This window comes from Anser anser (genome assembly GCF_964211835.1).
Source record: "Anser anser genome assembly, chromosome: 8".
Taxonomy (NCBI): Eukaryota; Metazoa; Chordata; class Aves; order Anseriformes; family Anatidae; genus Anser; species Anser anser.
In genome coordinates this window covers 19,642,150-19,666,205 of record NC_139728.1, presented here as the reverse complement: position 1 = coordinate 19,666,205, position 24,056 = coordinate 19,642,150, and the positions used below count along the sequence as shown (strand labels likewise).

Genomic DNA, 24,056 nt, shown 5'->3' with positions numbered 1-24,056 from the left:
TCTCACGTATGTTGATTTGAAATCAAAAACAGCAGCTTACACTTCTGTGGTGCCATAGTACTTGTATCCCAGTGCAGCAGAGATCCCAACAACCACAGCCGGACTAACGTAGCCAAAGACATAAAAATTCTTGTGCAAGAAACCCTTGTTGTAGATGACTCCCACAACTATAAGGTAGAGGTGAATACCTTCAATGCACATCCATGCAAAAGCAGCTAGAAGGAAATAATGGAGTAATCCAGCAGTAATTGAACAGAAGAGCTAGAAATTCAATCAGAGAAAGCAAGAGTCATAATTCTATTAGTATGTCTTTCTTAATATTACAGCATAAGCACAGCAACCTAGCAATGCTCAAGTGGTGGCCCAACAACACAGATGTAAGGCTGATTGACAGGAACTTGACCTGTACCCTCAAGAACACTTGTTCATTAGTGTTTTCTGTAGCAAATAGTAAAATAAGAGGATAACATTCAACTTTTAAAATGGAAGCATGCCTTCCCAGAAAAACTGTGTAAATAAACTGACAAGGTTGATTCCACGGTTACACCTGAGTAGTCTACATGCTTTGCTGATCTAGATAAAGCTTATTTTTATGATTTTGATAACAACACAAATAGGCTTCACAAGCTTATTTTTATTTTTATTTATTTATTTTTTTAATTTTTATGTTTTTATTTTTTAATTTTAATTTTAATTTTTATTTATTTTTATTTTTATTTTTACTTCTATTTTTATTTATTTATTTTTTGATAACTTATGTATAATTAAATTTCTTAAAACTAATCTGAGATGGAAGAATTAACGATTCTACTTGTATGAAAAGTGACAAGGATTCAAGACCTTACATTTAGAAAGCAAAAGTTCCTCAGCCAACAGTGCTATGTTGCAAAGTCTACCTTGGGACTGTATCTCTGGCCTGGCTTTTAGGGAAAATTATCATCCAGACAGCCACTATCATTGGTTTATACAGCATTTAAACAGATGGGAAAATACCAAACGCATTGAGTCCATGGTCTCGGTTAAAGTGACAAAGTTTAAACGAAACCCATGGAGCAAAGTCAATTTACATCAGCACAGATGACAGCTCTACTCCAGATAACAGCAAGCTCAGGTGACTGTTTTATATTTCCTGTTACTAGACTAAGAAGCCAGTGTCACTAGAATATTCATACTGATACTAGAAGGAACTGGAAGTAGGTGGAAGATGGTATCTCATACTGTATATTTACTTTACAGCACAAAGTCAAGCCACAACAAGTGAAAAATACCCACCTTATTATTGTTCATATTAATTCCAATCAGAAAAATAAGTTCCGCCAGGAAAAGGCTGCAGCAGAGGTTTTTGTGAATTGTAGTTCTAGTGCTTTGAATTTCACTGAAGAACCAGAATGTAAAAATGCACATGGAGAGGCAAATCAACGAAATAATTATTCCTAGCTGAGTGATTCTTGTAAGAATGTTATAATTTGTAACACCCTGGGGGAAAATTATAATATAACATTTAAAAGAATAGCTTTGTACATTCTCAAGAAAAACCACATTCTATAATACAGATTTTTTTCTTCTTTTTTCACAAAATATTAATCAAAAATATTTGTAGAGCTTCAGTCTAAATGTACACTTTGGATAATCTAATTTTTTTTTTTTTTTTTTTTTTTTGCGAGGCAGATATAACTGTAGGGGAAATTAGTAATGAACTATATATGTTACTGTTCTTGCATTTTCTGATATTTTCTACCAAAACTTTATTAATATCAGTATCTCCTAATATGATTTTAAAATCAGATCATTTTAGTGAATGACGAACACACTGGCAGTAGGACATATATTAATATGACATGAACATTTTCTAATATAAAAGGACTTATCACAACAGTGACTTAGATAAGCAAAATTGAATAACCGTCTTACTGAATTTACAACATGATCAAAACAAGACTCTGAAATAACAATCACTTCAAACAAATGCTATTCCAGATATGTAACGTGAATGTTCTCTAAACAAACACAGGCTATTTTAATATTGGATGTGAGTATTTTCTGTATAGAAACACAGTCACATTTGCTGCTTGGTATTCGCACAAAAAATCTCTGAAATACATGACTGCTCATCAGCATAAGGATAGCATTCAGCCGTCCCAAAATACATCTAAGTATTTTTTTTTCCTAAATAAAGGACCAGAGATTATCATCCTCCCATCCTTCCTTTTCCAAATAACTATATAAGTACCTGCAAAGGTCTTAAATTTGAACTGAAGACTTAGGATGCTATTTAGCAAGCAGGAAACAGCCTCTATCAGCATGAAATTCACAGCATGAGAGAACTGTCTCAATACAGTATATTCATGCTAATGTTCTGCTTGCAGTCAGTTCTGATAACTTATAAAACTGCCTCCTGAGGCAGGACCCAAGCTCCTGCGGATCCCCACATACACCTTGGAAATCTATGGGGCCTCTTAATGTAAGACGGTCAGAAACTGAGTAGTCATTCTCACAATTTGTGTTAGTCATGAGTGTCCATGTTTAATGGTCATAAAATTCATTCCTTTTACTGTTGATTATGCTCTTCTGATAATGCTATTGCAAACTCTCAGGAGAGCATTTAAAGGAGTTTATAGATGCCAAGGTTAGACAAATGGGTGGCAAAGTTTTGTGCGAGAGAAACTGTGGACCATATGGTTACTGACCACCAATGAATGCCAGTTAAATCCCAAGGTAGTCTTAAAGTGGGATTTAAAATTAAAAGCAATGCACCAAAAATAAGCACAACAGACTGTGTGTTTGGAACAAGATCCTTTGCTGCATCACTGCTCTGTAATACTGCAGAGAGGACATACGGAAATTCAAACACATATGGGAGGAATTTTGTTTGCCCTGTGCACAATTGTGTGTTTGTTGAACAACAAAAAAAAAAAATCTAAAGGGGGAAAAGTACATAAATTGCACTGCAATAAAAAATAACAAATGAAGATGGAAGAAAGTATGGGGTAAAACACTAAATTAAAATAGCACTTACAACAGAGCCACCTGAGGACATCAAAACAGCAAAATGAGTCAGATGATTACATTTGCATGAGATATGAGTGGAGTTGGAATGTGTCAGCTCACAGCCTTCTGTAGCCCAGTTGCCATTCATTGTGTCTGCTGAGTAGTTCCAAAATGCACATTTAATATCTTTATCTGCAGTCTGGAACAGAAACAAGATGTTTTACTGATGGCAAAAGGCAGGATATTTCCCATCAAGAGACCTTTCTTACATTACCCAGCACAATTCATTAAAAATTGCATGTTACTATTGGAAGGTTGGGAAACAAAAAGCACATTCAGTAAGGCCTATTCCAAGCAATTAAAATATGGCTCAGAAAGGAAGCATTTTATTCACACAGCTAACATCCCACCAAACATGCAGGCTAATCAGATTACTGAACCCTTCTGGCACTTGCCAAGGTGCTGGAATTTTTACCTACTGAAAACTGTATATATCCTCCTGCACCTGCTGAACATGGACTAAACCCCAAGGTTACAGCCACATTGCTTGTCCTGTTTGGAGCCCCTTCCAAATGAGCAGTTCCAAAATTGAGACTTATTCTGTGCATTTTACAAAGTAATCTGGGAGAAAGCCAGGGTCATATCACACCTGGTGTATCAGGTGTGATGACAGGGGTGAATAAGATCATTAATATTATTTATTACTGATAGTGCATTCTAACATTAGTCAAAGATCAGGTCCCCACTATAATAGATGCCATATAAATATATGCACATTTATAGAAATGTGATCACTACCTCAAATATTACAAGGCAAGTAACTCATTTAAAAGCTAGGCAATCAAGGTTAACACTTCGTCCTTCTGTCCACCTCCCTGTATAGAGTCACTTTCTTGTTATGTTTGAGATAGGTCTTCATTCCATGTAAGAATATTCTTCACATACAAGTAAAGCAAGCAAAATCTGTGTATACTGGAAGTAAAACTTTCAGTTTTAGAATAATGTATTCAGATTTCAGAAATAGCAAGGGTGCTATACTATTGGTTTTGCCATTACCTCCTAGGTGCAAGATAACTTTTTGAATTATTTTTGAAGCATTGCTTCTTCTTCTTCTTTCTTTTTTTTTTTTTTTTTCCCAGTATGTATGTTTAATTATCTGATAAAATTTCAGAAAAAAAAAAAAAGACCTAAATAGTGAGGAACCTGTAATATTCTCTACTTCAGGCAACTGCATTTTATTCATACTGCAGTCCAGCAAAGATGGTATTGTTCTCCTTGCTTTAGTCTAGTAGAACCTTCCAGCAGTATAGTATTTAGTATATTGCACTTAGGATGCCACATTTGAGATTGTCATTTATTTCTCTAACATGATTAAACTCACAAGAGCAAATAACAGAATTATGTCTCAATGTATCATACACTGCAGGTATGGTTACATAACACACTACAATTAGCTACTGTTTTGTTTTGAAGTTGATAATAAAAAAAACAAACTTACCTTGGCATACTTTAAGGTAAATGTTATTTTCTCGAGCTCATAGAGCGTAGGTGGATTTGAGCTAATTGCAACAGCTATAACTGATGAGCTTACTGTCTGCCTCTGCTCTGAACTATCTTTCGAGGAGCGGTTTTTAGGCGATGAAAGCAAAGAACCAATATTGCTATACCGCAGAAAGACAACTGCAACAGTGCCTATCAATCAAACAGACCATGTTTAGTAGTTTGTGGTTTTTTTATAGAAGAACAAAATTGAAGACATTAAGGAAACAATAAACAATAGACATTATTACTGCTATTGCATAAAATATGCAAAACAGATGGAATCTTTGTGGAATACTTATAAAAATGTTTTAGAGAATGAAATATAGCTTTATTTAAAACAATGCAACTGCCATTAGAATTAAAAATGTGTGTTCACGCTGGAAATTCTAATTAGATATATATGCATATATATTTTTTTCTAGAGTAATATATATGCTTGCTGCTGTACAGCAATTGGATGCACACGTGGTATCAGGTCTCATGAACAAATAGGGCTCAGACCTGGGCCCCTCTGAAGCACATGGCTTGCTTTGACTTCCATTACAGTCAAGCTAGAAGATGACACAAGAAAAAAGAAAGCAAAATTATTTTAGGGTGCAATACTGGTCAGAAAAAATGCCATGCTTCTCTTCCCTGTACCAAGATAAACTTAATTTTAGGTGCTGATAGGTAGTGAGGCTTGGATTATCTGGAAGATTAAGAGTTAAAATATATATAAGTGTATATAAGTGTATATATATATATTTGGTGTTCATTGGTTTAGGTGCATTCATTCTGAAGCTTTTTAAACACATTCATTTTATTTTAGTGATAGACTATCATGAGCTATAAGCCATTTCTGTAGCACTTTGAGGTCCAAGCCAAGATCTGAGCCTGTTGGTTTTGACACTGGGGAACACATTCTTGTATTAATGAGCTATTCTCTACATAAAAAAGATGGTCCAATTTTTGGAGTGACACAGGGAGCTGAAAGGCCTGGTCCAAAGTCAGACAGCAGATCCCTGGGTAAGAAAAGTGTAAAATTCAGATCCCTGGTACCAATAACCAGTTATAAAACTAATGGGTCCTCCCTGTGAGATGCTCATTGTGTCACTGGAAATAACAGTAGAAATATCAATGTTGAGATAAAAAAGGGGTAGGTGAAATGGTGATAAAAATGCCTTGACTCTTTAATTAATAGGGCTGCATCTCAGTCTTGGTAAACTGCACATTTGGGTATTTACTAGTGGGTACAATCTATCCAAGGCATTTATTAACCCCCCTGGCTCTCTAATCTTTGTTTCTTACCATTGGGATGAGAGTCCTCTCTCTTTTTTGGGGAGATTTTTACATAATCTCCCCCTGTGTATACATGAGGGTGAATGTGTTTCATGTGGTGTGAATCAAAAGCGAAAACCTTGAGTGCTGCAAAAGAAGAAAAATACTGTACAAATCACAGCTACTTTATGGTCTAAGATAATTTACAGTTGGGTTAATAAATGTGCTATTCCATTGTATAATTACTGTGAATTTTAAGAATATATCACAGTGCCAAACTTTTCAAGAAAAATGCTATTAATATAGCATGTTTGCTTAAACCTCTAGATTTTGTTATTTCCATGCATACATTTTGGTCTCATACTTTTTACTCTTTCCATGAAAAATATAGTCTTTTATTTACCTTGCATTAAATTAGGCACTGGAAAGAATAATGTAGGTTACTTTAGGAAGAACTATTGCTTTATTAAAAATGCATTTCTGAAAGGGACCACAAATCACAATTATAAAAAGCAAAGCATAAAATTCTCTACTGAATAGTAACTTTTGATAAAAGCCAATTTTTGAAACATATATATTTTATAGTTATCTATCCATGCTACCAAATGCACATTGCACCATGAAATAATGATGTGTCTTGTCAAAAAGCAAACAAACAAGCATCACCCCTCAGGACAAAAACTACATTAGAGGACATCCAGCTATTTACTTGGTTCATTATAGTGCTGAGTTTCAATCACCCAGGATGGGAACAAAAAAAAGTCAATCAGGTCTTTTTTAAAAAACTAAATTAAATAACAACAAACAAATCTAAAACTTGACTGATGGAGGACTATCACTAAGTTAGACCATCTGCATTGCTTATAGCACAGCACACAAAAGTAATATGAGCTATTCGATAGACCAGCTGTCAGAAAATGTTTGGGAGGACATAAGAAATAATTTTTTGCAGCTAGAGTTTTGAAAAGCTTGCAGTTCAAGCTTGCACCATAAAAAGTAATGGGGAGAGAGAGAGAGAGGTAACATTGTAGTCTTGTTCCAAAATAGATATGTGGGGCATATATGAGCCCCACAGAAAATATATTAATGCTGAGAAACAGTAGCAAACAATTTCAGTGTTTGGGACTAATTTGGAAAAGAGCTTATAGAATTTCTTACCTTGGAACAAGATAAGCCAGAAAATGATCAAGAATTTGACATGGAGATTCTTTCCCGTTCCCATTATTATTATTTTTTCTTTTCTTCTTCCTTATGTATTTATTTATTTTTGTCACCTTGGTCTAAGTGCCGTCTATGCTACCACCAGAAGTGGCACCTGACTTCTCTCTCCTCTCCACCTTCATGAAACTCAGCTCCATGGTCATGAGAGCCTGTGCCTCCAGCCAGGGTGGAGGAGGAAGAGAAAAGCTCCTGGCACCATTCTGGATCTGCTGCAGTGCAGACCCAGAACTATTCCAAACTTAAGTAATTCTGTTTCTACAGAGTTTATTCCACAGAACAAATCACTCCCTATTTTTTTTTTTTCTGGATCATTGTTGCTAATTTAATTTCAGAAAGGTGAGAGAAGAACAGTTGGCTTGATCTGCCTTAGAACAAAAGGCCGATCTTTCCCTTCAAGTGATTTTATGATATAGCAAACAAGTAAGAGACAGTGAAGGACTGTACTGAATCTAAAATCTGAAATCAGGTCAGATCCAGTTTGGTCACATTCAGAAAAACAAAATTGAATGAGTAACCATAGGCAAAGAAATTGACAATGTTTTATTAGAGTATGGTTTTCAAAAGTGTATGGTATTAGCCTTACTCTGGATCCTAGGAAAACTGGTAAGATTTAGTGTGAAGAAATTAGCATACAGGGAGAAGGTAGAGAGCAAAATGGTGCAGTTAAGATACTGTAGATATAATATACCCAATAGATATAATATACCCAAGATATCTTTATATTAAGATATAATATACCAATTCTTGTCCTCTGAAATTTCTCTTAAAATTAGAAATTTCTTTGAAAACAAGGCCACAAAAGATCTGACTCACATTCTTATTCCAAGTTTATTTACAATACTTTCAATGAACCAAAAAGAGCCAAAAAGCTTTAAAAGAGCAAATCCAGCTTCTGCTGCAGTTTCTCTGAATATAATGTTCAGGATATTTTTGGGCACGTAAGATGAATCCATACTTATTACAACAGTGTGACTATAATGAGAGATTGAAAGAGAATCTGAAAAGACAACTTCCCACAGCCTCTCAAGGTTTTTTTCTGGGCTTAAATGTTCAATCTTTGAAAATTATGATACCTATACTGAAAGTCAGGTGTTAGTTATGAAATTCATACAAATTAACACCTGTGTGTTTCACATAACACCATTTCTAATCTTTATAATTGTGCTGAAAAACTCCTCAGTGTAATTCACATCTAAAGTATACCTTAGATTAATTTTCTTTATCTTACCTATGTCACTTGCATTAGCATCTAGCTGTGTTGTCTTTTTGAAGTTCTGTGACATGAGAAGTGTTGCTTGTTCTGCAGTATGCAGCAGCTTAGTCAGGCTCTGTCTTTGGTTGTCTACAGGAAGGGCTTCCCAGACTGTGATTTTGTCTTTTTGTAAAAAATTATTCACAGTGTTAACCAAAACCTGTAAATAAAATAATATTTTTAAGTGTAAGAGTCATACACTACTTGTAAAGGAAAGAAAAGCACATCTTTAAGGCTTGATCCACTCACATTAATGGTTGTATTACGAAGTGCCTCATTGTCAGGAACTGAGTAATGCATGGTATTCAGCGATGAATAAGATAATGCTTCAACATATGAAATCACATCTACAGGTAACAGTGGTCCCAAAGTATTCTTATTAATTTCTTGCAGCATTTCCAGGGGTGTTTTTAAATGACTAATCTGAAAAATACAGGAACCTACATGTTAATAAAACAGGTAAAGCCTCTGTGTGTGAAAGTAAGCCCTGTGCAAATAACTGATTTCTGCAAATTAAAAATAACAGAAGGCATATAAGATGCTTGTGCATAAAAAGCATCACTATTTAAAGCAAGAGTTTAACAAATTAAAAAAAAAAAAAAAAGCGAAAAAAAAGAGATGTCTGGTATAACCCTAACAAGCAACTATGGTAAAAAAAGAATTTGTGTGCTATCATTACACTTTTTTTTTTTCTTTTTATCACTACTGCAGCTCAGTTTTATTTAGCATAATGCTCCAAAATGGACTAGTAAATGTTCTGCAAAAATAATTAAATGTCAATGATATGGTAACTCAGTTGACTCTTTTCTATTAAAATTTAGCTGAAGATGTGGGAGCAGATGGGCAGTGTTTGTATGTTTTTTGGTGGTGTTTTTTTTTTTTTTTTCAAATGCAGATCATAAAGCATGGAGTTCAGTGGAACTCTACCGCCTGTTTCACCCTCATCATTTAAAATTTATGAACTACTAAATGTACTTACATAAAACGGTTAGTTTAAAAAGTAATAGGCTAAAGAGGGTGAGATGTAGATTGAGACTGCAGTTTCCAGTGTCATGGATGAACAAGAAAAGAATTCATACTTCCTGATACTGAAATCTAATGAGAAGTTATTGATCCAAAAACACTCTCAACATAGGATTTCCTAAGACCTAGTCTCTGCTACTGAGTAGCTTTTGTGGGTTTTGCTTTGTCTTTGGTTGCATCTGAGTAGAACTAGAACACAGGCTAAAAAATAGGGTAAAATCTGGAACAGTTATTTACATAAAACTGAGGTGTTTTGACTTACTGCTTTGATTTGACTTTAGTTTGACCACACATTAAAAAAAGTCTCTCTCTAATGATCCTGATGTTGGCATTCACCATGTCTTTGCAAGTAAATATTGTACGCATATTAATATGATGTACTATATTGTTGGTTAACACACAAAGCACTTTAAGATAACGTAGGCAAATAGAAGCTTTTAATTTAATATCTTTCTGAATCTGGTAACTTAGGCAAACAGACTAATATAAAATGCAAACATATACAATTGGTTTTAATTTATTTATGCTTATGTTTCATTTATCATTTTAAATTAGACATTACTATAGTTGTAGACTAATAAATACTACTTTATTTATTTATTTATTTATTTATTTTATTTGCATCAGGAAATCTCAGTTTCTATTGAAAGAATCTACAATCCTGAGTCTTTCAGTCTTATAATGTCTGTGCCACTTTACATACTATGCTTTGAGAAGCAAATATACTAGCGTACCAGGATGTTATTGTTCTATTTTGTCACTTGTTGACATTGCTTTTGTAACCTATCTTGCTGCCTTTCACTCTGAACAAGCAAATAATTGCACATCAGTACCTGCAGCAATGTGTAATTTCAGAAATTACAGAAAGAGTTGAGTGATTACCACACTTCTGAATTTTCCATGCATCATGACTCACTTTGTTGAAACTGAACACACAGATTCCCAGCAAGTTATTACCATGATTGGAACATGGAACCCAGTTCAAATAATTTGAAATTATTAAAAAGACTTCTGTAAACATGCTTAAGTCCAATTGTATTCTTCAAGCATTCGTTAAATGCTCCTTAAGAACTATTATAAATGAAATAACAGTTTCAAACAGAAACAATTAAAGGATTTGCAAATTAATCTATAAACCAATGCTACTTACTCCAGCTAAGGTTCTATTAATATGTTCAGATATACAGTCTTTGTATAACTCACACTTGGCCTTCGGATTTTCTGTAAGTTAAAAAGAAATCAATTATATATTGCAGTTTAATTAATATTCAATATATACTCATCGTAAGAACTCTTGTCTCAGCAACTCCCCAAACCACCAGCATTCTGAATCCATGCACATGCTCTTCTGTCTCAAAATTCAACCACTAAGACTTGGCCTTGGCCACATTTGCTGCTTGTTCAACACTGAAGCAGCACTGGGTTGGAACCTGAGCTTTTGCTTTTCTCTGGTAGAAAGTTTGGCCCCATTCTTTGGGACTTCCACAAAGAGCTCAGTTTTACAGAGGAATACAGGTCTGATGGCTGTGAGGAGATATCCATTATTCCAAATGGATTTCACCATTCTGGTTAGCAAAAATACATTTATAAAATGATTCTATTCTCAGGAAATGTAGATGTGACTGCCTTGCCTCTTTTTTATGTCTCACTGATTAATCTAACAGAAGATAAAGAGACACTGGTGGGTTTCTCAGAAGACGTAGCTCTATAATAACACATAAACCTTTATAATATCATGTACCTTGGCAGGAAGTGCCATCATTTGGCTTAAACTGCAATTTTCCTGTGGATGGTTGATAACCTTCCTTACAGGAGCAGTTAAACCCTCCATCCACGTTTTCACATTTTGCATGAGCTCCACAGGCAACAGTTCCTTCATTGCTGCACTCATCTACATCTGCAAATATCGTAAGAAATTGAATTTTTTATTAAGTATTTACAGACTAACACCTTGCTGCTTTGTTGATAATAGCCCTGCATACTGCAAGTGGTTTCATAATAAAATTTCATGGAAGAAAAAAAAAAGCAAAAACTAAAAAGGAAAACTTAATGGCAAAACACCTGCCAATTATAATACTTACGGATTAGAAGGATAAATCATAATTGATCATATTTTTATACCACCACATTTATTACTATATAATACTGTATTGTTCATATTTTAAAACCATAAGTTTAAATGTTAATTCTATCATAACAAAATACACGGCATGATGCAAATTATCTGAAATCCATTTTCCAGAGATTAGACTAAATAGATTTTCTCAGCCTTACTATTCAGTTAGTAAAGAGGAAGAAAACAGCAGTCTTTTCTTTTAAGTCACGGCTTTAAAAAGATGCTACAAAAGATCACTCTATACATCTCATTAATCTAAGATTTAAGCTCTGTGCCCTTTAAAACACTTGCCATGTCTTTTTTTTTTTTTTTTTTAATTTAATCCACAGTTAAATTGCATATGCCTAAAATGGCTTTTGCCCTTCTAAATAATTTGCTGCTAGGTAGACAGGTTCAGTAACCATGTGGGGCGTCCAAGAGCAAACCTCATGATTTCTGGTAAGGGAATCCACAAATTGATCAGTTTAGGAGGGCTGGGCACTGACTCTCTGGCTGCAGTAGGGATTATTTTGCATTATTTGGTTGGCTGATGACAGAGATCAAATAACTCAATGGATTCACTGGAGAAAGTAAACTGGGAACAACACCATATAATTCTGACGAGTGAAGTAATGGGCTGTGAAATGCTGTGCTGGAAAGGAGAAAAAAGTGAACAGTGTTGGGACAGGTATATCTGACAAAAAGAGTTGAAAAATGAAGTGACAGATGAACAGATTTTAAGGAGCAGACCGGGAGGAAAATAGGCTGAGAACTGAACCAAGGCAAGGTAGAAGTAGAGAGGAGAACAGATGAACCGGAGAAGAAGACAAACCACGTTAAGATCTGGGTTGACAATGAGCTTGGGTAAGAAATTGGTGAAAAAAAAAAGGAGAACTGATGAGCTGATTGTTGGAGGATAACGGCTACATGAATTGATAGGAGGCCTTTATGCAGCCAGACAGCTTTTAAGATCAAACAAACAGAAGATACAGGGGGCTGGAAATGTACCATTCGCATACAGGAACTATTTTCATACTCTTTTGATACAAGATTGCTAGTGGTTTTCAAAATGGAATAAAACAAAAAGAGCAATAATGTATGTGAAATAAGGTTGCTAGAGAAACAGAAATTTTGGGAGACTAGAAAAATACACTGCATGCCTGTGGATGTATCCAGGGAATGCAGAAAGATGTCTGAAAGGTATCTGGGGGCCATCTGCTTTTTTGGACAACATTTTTGGTAAGTTTGTAAAACATTTCTTACTAATGGCAAGAGAGCCTCCAGAAACAATCAGATTAATTTTTTTCTCCCCTAATATGAGGTAACTGCAAACTATGTTTGAACTTTTAGTGGAATATCCCAACAACCTGTAAGTTCCTGCAACCACACACTTTTTGTTGTTTTGTGCTTAATTTTCCAGCTCCCTGTCTTCTGCTTTTAACCATAAATGTCTCCCTGGGGTGCAAGGAGATGGCCTGAGGTCCCACCTCACTTTCACATCCCTATTTTTCTCACTTAGCAGTAGCTCCCCTTTGCACCTGAAATGCTTCATTTTCAACCAGGGGTTCAGAAGCTTCCCTTGAAAAGCCATTGAGATGACAGCATGGTGCAGCTGGAAGGGCACTGATGATTGAAGCATGGTAGGGCTGGAAGAGCATTTCCCTCCCCAGCAAACCACCTCTGCTCTTCTGGGAGAGTCATGAAGGAATCTGTGCTTGAGTGGGTGGGCATAAGCATGAAGCTTACAGAATGAGGCTAAATTATTATTATCTGCACTAGGATGATAAGTTGTTTCCATAGTTAATGCCCCCAGCTGCTTATGTTTCTCTTTCAGGAGATGAGTTTTTTCTTATACGAATCTGGACGGTTCCTGTGGCCTCAGTACTCATCATCACAGGGCTAATCATATTATACCTCAATGAATCTGGAAAAAGTGAAGAAAAGGGGGAAAAAAATATGATACAGGCTACCTCATAATTAAATGCTGTCATTTAAAGATAAAGGCTACAGTTCTTGCTCCTGGCATTTAAATAACCTCTCACATCAGTAAATTATAAAGCTCCTTTTGAAACAATTGCCTCTCAGTACCTTGTTGCATGACTCAGTGTGAAGCAGACAAACTTTGAGTGAATTGAAGTGCCAAGGGTGAAAAACATGACGACACCAGTTTGCATAACAAGAAAACACATCAGCTTTATGTTAAGATTTCTCTGGACTTGTCAGCTACATGAAGGAGGATCAGTTTGTCTTAACAGAATATTCAGTATGTATGTAACACAGTTCTAAAACACCAGCAAATGAAAACAAGCTTTGCTAAAACTTAAAATGACTTCCAAATATACAAATATTTGAATACTTTCCAGATTGCCATTGCTAGGTATCAGGTTTCCATGTGATTTAATGTTCCAAGTATTTCAAAATTATAATGATAATTTGCTTTTCATGAGCTTAGTTTGATAAATCATTTATTTGTCATTATTGGGCATTCATACAAATTACCCTTCTTTTTGTAATTATAGCACATATTAAGTGTAATGGAGATTTTAATGAGAAAGCAGGATTATCCAAAATAACAGCAGAAACTCAAGCACCAAGGCACATCTCTGGCAACAGGATGGCTATTTAAAGTCGGATAGAGACACCCTGTCGAGTATATGCAAATAGACTTTCTGCAGTTGAGTTGCCCATATGGAATGAGTCCATATCATGCCTATCTAATTTACTATTTCCCAGTGAAAAAATCTTCTGGATGAAAAAATTAAAAGGCAATATGCCTGATCTTGCAAGGTACTAATCAGATTCATATTCCTTATAAATCAATGAGATTTTCAGGGGCAGCCAATGATTTGTGACAGTTGCAAGAATGCTGCTTTTAAGTTCCTGCTTTGAAATATTCCGTGCAGTAGCTGTAGGTTTTTGTTTCTTTATATTTTGTAGCTATGCCATTTTAAACAAATATGCAATTGTTGGACCACACATGGACAACAGCTTGTCAGTGCTTTCAGCAATTCAATTTCACTGGAGCTTTCAGGCTAGGATCTCAAACCATCCTCCTTGATCTGCTATGGGAGCAGGACTGGGCTGCCAAGGCTTGTGTGAGCAGTCTTCACAGACAACATTCCTGAGCAAAGGTTGAAGAACAGCAGCTTTTTAAACAGAAGAGCATTTGCCATAGCTCTGCAAAAAGCCCTGGCCTTTTAGTAAATATTCAAAACAAATCCCGGAGCTGAACTTTGAAGCTTTTATAATAGCTCCGATCAGAAAATATCACCAACACCACTTAGGCTAGGGTGAAAATAGATTTATAACCTTTTATTTTATTTCTGTGCTTTGTCACTCCTCATTTACTGCAGCAGGCAAGGAAATTCCAATTAAATTAAAAGTACTGAGAACAGTTATTATGTTCAGTCTTGCCAATTACTGGATTGTACCTACATCACTTTGATTCTTCACCAGTCAGTCAGGACAGCTTGATGTCTACATTATACCTTCTGCTTATTAGTAGCTCGCAAGTGACTGAAAAGTCCAATTGCAAAGCACTAGATGTCCCTCCCCATGTCTCCATACTGTGGACGGTAGCAGTATACACAAAGTAGAAATGAAAAAAGCCTAAGAACAGCACAGGTAAAAGAAAACTTGGCAGTGTGGCGTAATACCATATCCTATCCACTGCACAACTCCCCTGTCACAGAAAAAGATGTGATGGAGAATGGCTGCCTTCCCAGTACTCTCAGAAGCAGCTGATAAAAAGCTGAAGAAAACTAATAGCATGTTCCTGGAAAAGGCAGAGTGGCATGGATGTCACTTTCATTTTAAAGGTGGCCATTTTCACATTTTTACTCTGATGACTGAGGTGAAAAAAGTAGGTTTATATTTCACCTTTTTAACTGCAGCTGAACATTCAATAAAATGTGAAGTCTAAGAAAAAACATGGCTTTTACACAGTAAATAGATTTTAATAGCTCATATTTAGGACATCAGAAAAATGTCATCTTCAGCAATACCACCCATCTGCATTTCTCCCCACCCCTCCCCCACCCCTTCATTTCCTTTCTCCTCTTTTTCCTTTCACTCCTTTCCTACTCTCCAGTTCCTCCTCTATCTATGTCTTTCATTGTCATCTCTTTACCAGTTCTGCCTGATAACATATTGAAATACTGGCTGATGCTCAATGCAAAACCTAATGTTCTGCTGAACTGACACTTCCCAAAATACCCTTTTGATCCACTACCTTGAGATTATTGTCACTTTGTAGTTGGAAGATTAGTAATAATGACCAAAGAGGAGAGGAATGAACATGTGTATGCACACAGATTTTGAAATGGACTCACGTAGTGATATACCACAGTTGTACCACTGGGAATTCCAGACAGGTTTGATGTCATTTGTTTATAAACAAATAGATTGCATAATGGTGTTTTCTCCAAAATTCAACCACTGTATTTTTAAAGTTACTGCCATATACATTCTATATCACTGTGTGTATATATACACACACACACATAAATATTAAAAAGAAAACTTAAAGCTTTGCAGAATCTAAAAATACTTGAGTGAGATGGATACCTGGTAGCTTTGTCTTTTTCTTTGTACTGTGTAACCTGTACTGTGGTCAGAATTACAAACTTGGTATCTGCTTCAGCTGTGTACAGAACAGCCTGAATATGCTACTGTCAGCTGCAAGTCATATCTACTACCTGTAGCAGCAGATCCATTGGGTACAAAATATCTTATTACAGTTTTCCTGACTGATAAAGTGGAAAATTAATTGTGGATCAAAAGGTTGTCTTTAGGACTTACTGCTTGGTAAAGTAATTGGTACACTCTTAATGAGAAAAGGTGCCCACAGGTAATTTTTTATTTCAGTGTGAATTTTGGAAGCTCTCACCTCCTCCCATATGGATTTGCAAAAAACAGAAGAAATGTGGTAAACTAACCCTCAGTAGAGGATAAAAAAAGATCAGTCTGTCCAGTAAAGGAAAAAGGGGGGAAAAAAAAGGAAAAAGCAAGCTAATGGTAAAAAGCTAAAGTGACACAAGAACAGTCAGAGAAATAACTTTGAAGAGAAAACTTCTGAAGCTGAGGAAATGTCATAACTGGTAAAAATCAAAGCGTGGGCCAGAAACCATGAGAATATTTACAGCTCGATGTGCTAACAGTCTCAATCTCAGCTAATTTATGAACGATTCATAGTGACTGGGTAAAGCAGAGCTCTTTTAGATGGATGTGAGCAATGGGCCAGAAATGTTGATTAGATCACTTTCTGGCTTAATATGCAGCCATTCTGCTGATATTAAGAACAGTAAGAAGAAGAGAGGTTGTCAGCACTCATGGGCTCACAGGAGACATATCTAGAATGAGAGACAGTCAGCATAAAGGTGTAAAGGGCAATAGATTTATTTCCCATTTTCCCATTCCCTGAGGACTGTTGCAACATACAGAGAAAGTTACCAGGAGTTTGAAAAAAAAAAAAAAAAGAGAGAAATAGTTACAGTTATTCCATTCAAGGGAAATCCTAAAGGATTGCATAGATGTTCACAAATAACATTTTTCCAGAGAACTTTTCTTTCCCTTTAATCTTGAACATGATCCATCCAACTGCTATAGAAACAGAAGCTGATGGATGGATGGGACAGGAGGTAGGAGTACTACTGATTTTTTTTTACTGCTTTTGGTCAGACTTGAAAAATTACTGAAAATATCCAAACAAATGACCCAAACAAAAAATATTTGGAGCAAGCAGGTCACATGTATAGGGAGTTTTGTTGTTCCAGAGTGACTTGAACAGAGAATACTTTGTCACTCTGCTTTGTTTTAAGAATATGACCACCTAACAGTGAAACTATGGCTTAAATGGGTGGGCGTTGGGGATTTCTGTGTTACCTTAACTATATATCCATTCTCTAAAACTATGACAAGTGTATTAAAAATATTTCACGCGGAGTCAAGACTGAAGTGTTATTGAAAACAGCGACAGCTGTTGTGTTATCAGCGTGCCTGAAAACTGGAATGTTAAATTTGTACCAGTCTAAATTGTGGGAATTTTACATCCAGACTCCAAACTTCATAAATCTGAATGCATTTTGCTAGTTTTCTATAATTAACAGAAACAATAAGAGAAGAGTGACAATGTAAAGCTAGCTGGTAGACATTAATAACTTACCCACACAGGAGGTTCCATCATTAGGTACAAAAGTTTGTTGACCATTGCTAGATTTGAAACCAGGTGCACACATGCAGAAATAACTTCCCACAGTGTTTGTGCAATTGGCATGCTCTCCACAAGGCTGAGTAGCATTTTCACATTCATTATCATCTGTCAAGACACAAATTACAGAGAAATATATTTGCATTTACCGATTGAAGAAAACAGCCAAGTAAAAGCTTAATTTGGCCTCCAGTATTTTATTTATATAAGTTTTGAATGCTGAGCCGGCAGTCTTGGTGTTTGTCTGTACAGGTTTCCTGTTGCCAAGGATGTATGCAGGTATCCAGCAGGTCTTCTCTGCCCTCATCCTGCATGAGCCAACAAATGAGAAAACCGACGGGATACTGAAATGAATGTCTTAATTGGATATTCAGTTGGAATAAAGGATTATTGCAAATGCATATTCTGCCATGGTTGATTTTGATAACATTTTTGGTACCCACATGGTCTTCACAAATCTAGAGGTAGAAAATCACCCTGAGGATGCATCTGGGAATTCAGAATCATAGAAAACAGGTATCAAAAGGATAACAAGAAGTAACTCACTTCACTCCCTAACGCTAAAGCAGGATCAGTGTAGCTTACTTGACAGTTCATGAGGACCTTCTGTGGTATTTCTCAGCAATCCCAGACAATAAACTTATAAAATTTGTCTTACTGACTTGAGTCTTCAAATATATTGTTTTTTCTTAGTTATCACAAAGATCTTAACAAATGGATGAGCATGATTCATGGCTTGATCTTTACATCTTCGTGAGTACTGTGTAAATCATCAATTTTGTACATACAGTATTACATGATTTATTTTACAGGGCTAGTCCTAAGTCTGTAATGATACACGAAAAAAGAAGCCATATGTATGAGTTTTAAGACTACTTCCCCTCTGCAGAGTCTCTGCATATACCATCTTGGTGAGCATGGGGATCCACTAGCTTGATCAAAGGTCAAATGAAATCATAAAAACATATTTTATACTGTACAGTTGATCTTCTGCAATGACTCAATAAAACTTTTTCCTCTCCAGAATTTTCCAAGGTCTATTAAATAATTTTCAGACCAAACTTGAGAAAATTTCAAAAGCTTCTTTCTCCAGAAACGTTATCTATCAAACTAGGAATAACACTCAATACCAATAATGTCATCATTCCAAATAGCCTGCTTCTCCCAAAGCACCCCAAAACTCTGAGGCAAGCAAACAAACCAAACTCTCCTAAACAAAAAGACACTGAGTTCTCTATTTTCTGCATCCTGAAAAAGGAAGAGTTAAAGGCTTGCTGAACTCTGCTGGGATTTTGTTCCTGTTCTCAAGCAAAAGATACTCGTAACATGATGAATGACAGGAAAGAATTCTAACAGGGAGAGAAATAACAATTTATTGCAGAAGAAGAACGATTAAGGAGCATGACAGGGAGAAGAAATATGACTTCAGAAAAGACACCCAAGGATGAGTTTCAGGCAGGTACTTCTGCTTCCTGATGGCCAGTGTTCTTATAAGGTGTTTGCAAAGATAGGATACAGATAAGTACAGTGTCATGTAAGTTAGGGAAGTGGTAAGATTAAAGTACATCAAACACTGTAAAGCATTACAGGAATACATTCCTGCAATGTAACTTAGTCTCATCTCCCAGAGTAACCCTGGCACAGGCCATTTTTCAGAACTGAAGTCTGACATGATTTTGAATATTATACAGTTGACTCAAATATCAATTCAGAATGTCAGCATTCCTCAGGAGAATTTGAGTCAACAATATTAAGTGGATCATGCTCATTATAACTAAAATTGAATATAATTTAATGAGAAATCCGAGTATAAAAACACTCTGCCAACACATGCCAACAATATTTATTTTACAGCTTTGATATTCATGAGAATACAGCAGAGAAGGTGTATAATTTGGATCTTAGAGAATGCCAAGGTAAATCCAAATTAGTCTAAGTGAAAGTAAGACAGGGAGAAAAAAAGTGGTACTAATCTAAATTCAGAAACTGAGCATGGGAATACGACAAGTCCAGTCTGGCATATGATGTTGGGGAGGCATTATAGTTCATAGACAGCAATACGTGCTGGCTTTGGAAAGCTCTTGGGATAGGAGTCATGGAAGAAAAGAAGTTGGAGGACAGTGATCAGTGTCTTCATTCAAAGTAGGGGAACTATAGAGCTGAGGAGATAAAAACTACAGGGTACATGCAAGAACTCTTCTTTTGGATTTGTTTCCTAGGAACTCAAATATAAGAATTAAGGTCCTCAACCCATCACTATTACCTTTTCAGGTGTCCCAAAGAACTTACAGACAACATCAAACGACTCATGCAGTCGTCATCAATAAAATCTTTACAATTCTGCCTAATTAACTACTGGATTATTGGTATTTTTTTTTCCTCCAATATTAATAATATCTGTAAGAATTTTAATGTTGACTAAATTGTCTTAGAAGGCTTATTTAGAGAACCTTAAGGAAAGGTTTCTCTTACTTTCCTAGGAGAAGACAAGTCTCTTCTACAGTTAACTTAGAAGACTAGCTTGTCTACATGCATGTTATCAGTACCAAATAGCAGGATACTTGATTAGTCTGTTCCACAAAACAATAATTTGGGGCATTTTATAAATGGTCTTTTGATCCTAAATAGTATATATACATAAGAGGTGGGATAGCAAAGGAAATACCAGTCATACATGTGTACCAGATAAAACAGGATGGATGGAGTCTGCACAAGGTAAAATTTCAGCACCTGTTTACCTGCTTCAGTGGCTTTAAACCATAGAATTGGCAGGATTTAGATTTGAGGAGGAGCTTGATAGTTTATTCTGTAGTACTCTTATTAATGACCATGGATCACTGTTTCTTGTCATGCTAAGGGATTTATCCGATTTTCATACTAAATATTGCGGAAGAACAACAATTAGAAATCATACCATGAACTGTCACATTTAGAATATGTAGACAAATGCAATAAGGTATAATTAAGAAATATGGGGATGTATCAAGTGACTGAAAATTCTGTCACAGTCAGAAACAGCAGCAATTTTATTCCATTTTCAGAAGTGGAAAACAAGATGCTTAAATAATAGAAAATGAAGTCCAGCACATCTTTACTATGGTGTGATTCCCAGACGCCAGCTGTACATACTGTCAAAGATGTGTGGTCTTGTTTATTATCAGATAATTTAAGAAACCTCAAAAACATCTGAGAAGAATAATAATAACTTAAACTTCAAACACAAGAATGGATATTTTAAGGAGTTAAATTCATAAGGAACTTTCTTTTCACTATTCCAATGGTCTAATGTTATACTGATCAGACTGTGCTGGGGGATAATTTACTGGACCACATCCTGCTTCCATCAAAATTAATGGTATAAAAGTCACTGACGTAGGTTGGCCCAGAGTGGTGCTCACTGTGGAAAACTACTGGGTTAATGAGAAAGGCAAGTAAGGGAAAGGTTTTCAAGAGAAACAAGTTTCATATGCAGTTTGACTAGATGTGTTTAAATAATCCGCCTGACTTCACACAAAATATTTTACAATGGCAATGATGACCAAATATCTTCCAGTTCTCTATATAGACAAATAGATAGTATCTGTATAGTATCTGTGCTAGCATTCATGGCAGGCAGCTTTAGAGCCCATCACATTGGAAAGCCAGCTCTGCAGCTGCACAACCCTTGACACCAATGCTCCTGGCTCTTCTGCAGGAGCTGGAATTCTCAGAAATCTTAGATCAAAGTTAGACCTACATCTCCCAAGGCATTCTACTAGGGCCTTGCTCTCAGGGCTGAGCTCTCAGGGCTCTCACTGCACTACTTCTCTGGCAGAGGCCATATTCCTGGTTCCCAATGCAGGGTAATTGGTCCTGGGGTCAAGGTGCTTTGCAGGCTCTAACGTGGATAGCAAGGCCAGAAAGAGAACGTTTCCTGAGGCAGCAGAAGCCTGGCTGTTCCAGGTGAACTCTTGACATTTTGACATTTCAAATAAATATTTAAATGAATTAAAGACTCCTGACCAGAGCTTGAGTTTGGCAGCCTGAATTTTCCTAAAGCCACACCTGAACAAGCATAGGGGTGATTTTCAGAAGTTTAATGAACACTTGATGTTACTAAGGACCATAAACAGCTCATACCAAGGCCATTACAGTATACTATAATACATTCACAACCTGCTCTATTCTGTGCATTCCCCAGGTGACGTAAAAAGAAGCAATTAAAACATCCGCTAATTTTACTCTAATCCAGACCTTTTAAAAACGGGGTCAGAGGCCTTTTGGGGATACCTGTCCATCAAGCATGGGAGTGGCAGCACAGGGCTGGGGACCAGTACTGCACATAGTAGTCTGAAAAGTGGACAGCCCTGGATAGGAAGGAAATGCAGCTGGAGCAGCTGGGGAATACATTGATTCATTGCATTTGGCTGTTCTCTTTTGACAGCAGCCTCTGCTGCCAAAGCTGCTATGGAGCCCCTGGGGGAAGCTAAAACTACCCTTCCCTAGTGTAACCCTCATGGGAAAACAGTACTTGAAGTGCCTCACTTAACCCCTCAAAAGCAAGGAAATGAAAGGCTTCCTGTAAAACAAATTCCAGTGCTACTCACCCTGCTGTGCTTAGCTTGTCTGGAGGTCTCAGAACAGTGGGTGATCTTACATACATTACTTCTGTGCTGCAGGACTGTGTGTCTACAGCCATCACAGCCTGAGTTAAGAACAGCAATACCATTAACAGCCTTGCCTTGCCTTCCTTGTGATGTGTTTCCATTAATGGTAATTTAACACAATTTGTTTATGATTCTCCAAAGATTCAGCATTCAAGTTTGGTCTAAATCAGCATGAAAGAGCAGATGCTTAGAAAAACCACTTGAGACTGCAGAACTGGGCTGGAAATCTCATTTAAATATGAATTGCTTTCATAATGGGCCCGATTCATCTTTGTCCTACACTGGGGCAGGGGACCATGCAGTTGCTGAACAGGAAATCTTGCCACTGAAAGCTCCGTCTTGCTTGAATTTCATAGCTCTCTACCTCCTTGTAAGAGCCCTTCACAATGCCTTCTTGGGACATTTGAATAGCTTGCTAGGAGTTTTTGACTGGCTTGAACTTGATGGCTCTGCAGCTAGCTGGACTCCTAGAAGTCCTTGGATCAGCAAACACATTTTCTTTCACATTCTTCACAGGCTATGTTTATAAGCAGAGGTGATTTCAGATAAACAGTTTTTGTGTGTTTGGCTGAACTACAAGTCCTCACAAAAAAATAAAAATCCTATGGCCCCATTTTGAGGAATGGGGCAAAACAGTCTAAAAGAAGGAGCAAAGACATGTTCCTACATATCCAAAATACAGTTGGGTTGAGTTTTAAAGAAGGGACAAGGTTTGGAAAGGTTAATATATTATTTAAGCTGCTTCCTTCATCTCTTGCTAGTATTTTCAGACATTACAAATTAAACATGAAAAACATTTATTATTGGGTAAGTGCCAGTGATGAGATTGTCACTTGTTTAGCCACACAGAACAACCTGCCTTTTCAATGCTTGTGAAGTATCAAAAAAGAGAAAAAAAAAAAAAAAAGAAAAGAAAATCTGCAATTTGTGATCACTCATATGTGAAGAACAAGAGGAGGAAAAAAAGTCTTTAGAAGTGCTAGTCACTGACTGGAAACAAAACATATATCCATACAAGCATCTGTAGGATTTTGAGAACAAAAAGGAACAGGGTGCTCAGATTAGTGAAACAGGGAAAAGGGGGATAAATAGCTGTTGAGAGGCCCTGTCAAACCTTCTTCCTAGCACTGTCTCCCCTCCTCCTTTGGAGAGCAGGAGTCTCCAGGCATGTGCCTTGCAGACAGCAGCAACGTGACCCACCACTCCTCCCATAGGAGACCTCAGAGCTGCAGTGACCAATGGAGATTCAGAGCTGTACTGTTGCAAGTGGAGAGCTTCAGGCTGGGTGTGAAAACCCCAGATTTGTTATTTGGTGTCTGGATGACACCCCTTTCCTGACAAGATCAAGAAGGGAAGGGCTGTGAGTCCTATGAAGATGCACAATTTCTATTACAGGTACACTTTGGAGCTGGTCTGGATACCCCTGCTGACATGGTGAGCAGGGTGCTAGGGCATCTGTCAGGGGTATGGGTGCAGAGCACAACCCATGACATCACAGCACAGGCACGAGGTACAAGGAGTGGCCACTCACTCTTCAAGGAAGCAAAGCACACCATGACCTCCTTGCACATGCAGCACTCCGGTTCCCCTCCTGCCTTCCCTGTGACATCAATTCACCAGCTCAACACTGGGGCTGATGAGCTGATAAAATGCACAGCTAAAGACGAGAAGAGACTGTAGTGAGGGAATATCAGAGACAGCAAGGAGTCACAGGTAAATGGGACAGCGTCCACAATAGGGATGAAGTGCTGGAGTTCTCAGCCTAGTCTGGGATATAAGGAGTGACGACCAGATGAATTCACTGGAAAACAGGATTATAGACAC

At 36.8% G+C, this 24,056-nt stretch overlaps 1 protein-coding gene across 9 annotated transcripts in view; it reads right to left on the bottom strand.

Moving 5' to 3' along the window:
- The window catches only part of ADGRL4 (adhesion G protein-coupled receptor L4), an 89,730-nt gene that overhangs the window by 18,858 nt on the left and 46,816 nt on the right, over positions 1-24,056 (bottom strand). For 4 of the 9 annotated variants that reach the window (XM_083846433.1, XM_083846432.1, XM_083846434.1 and 1 more), the window contains 10 exons: positions 17,542-17,694; positions 11,025-11,180; positions 10,434-10,504; positions 8,510-8,683; positions 8,237-8,420; positions 5,818-5,934; positions 4,487-4,680; positions 3,017-3,187; positions 1,273-1,476; positions 41-261 (listed from right to left, as the gene is read on the bottom strand). In XM_083846433.1, coding sequence (XP_083702559.1) covers positions 41-261; positions 1,273-1,476; positions 3,017-3,187; positions 4,487-4,680; positions 5,818-5,934; positions 8,237-8,420; positions 8,510-8,683; positions 10,434-10,504; positions 11,025-11,180; positions 17,542-17,694 — 1,645 coding nt within the window. Of the gene's footprint in view, positions 1-40; positions 262-1,272; positions 1,477-3,016; positions 3,188-4,486; positions 4,681-5,817; positions 5,935-8,236; positions 8,421-8,509; positions 8,684-10,433; positions 10,505-11,024; positions 11,181-17,541; positions 17,697-24,056 lie in introns of all 9 variants that reach the window. The other 5 variants (XM_083846437.1, XM_083846440.1, XM_083846439.1 and 2 more) reach the window with 3 other exon arrangements.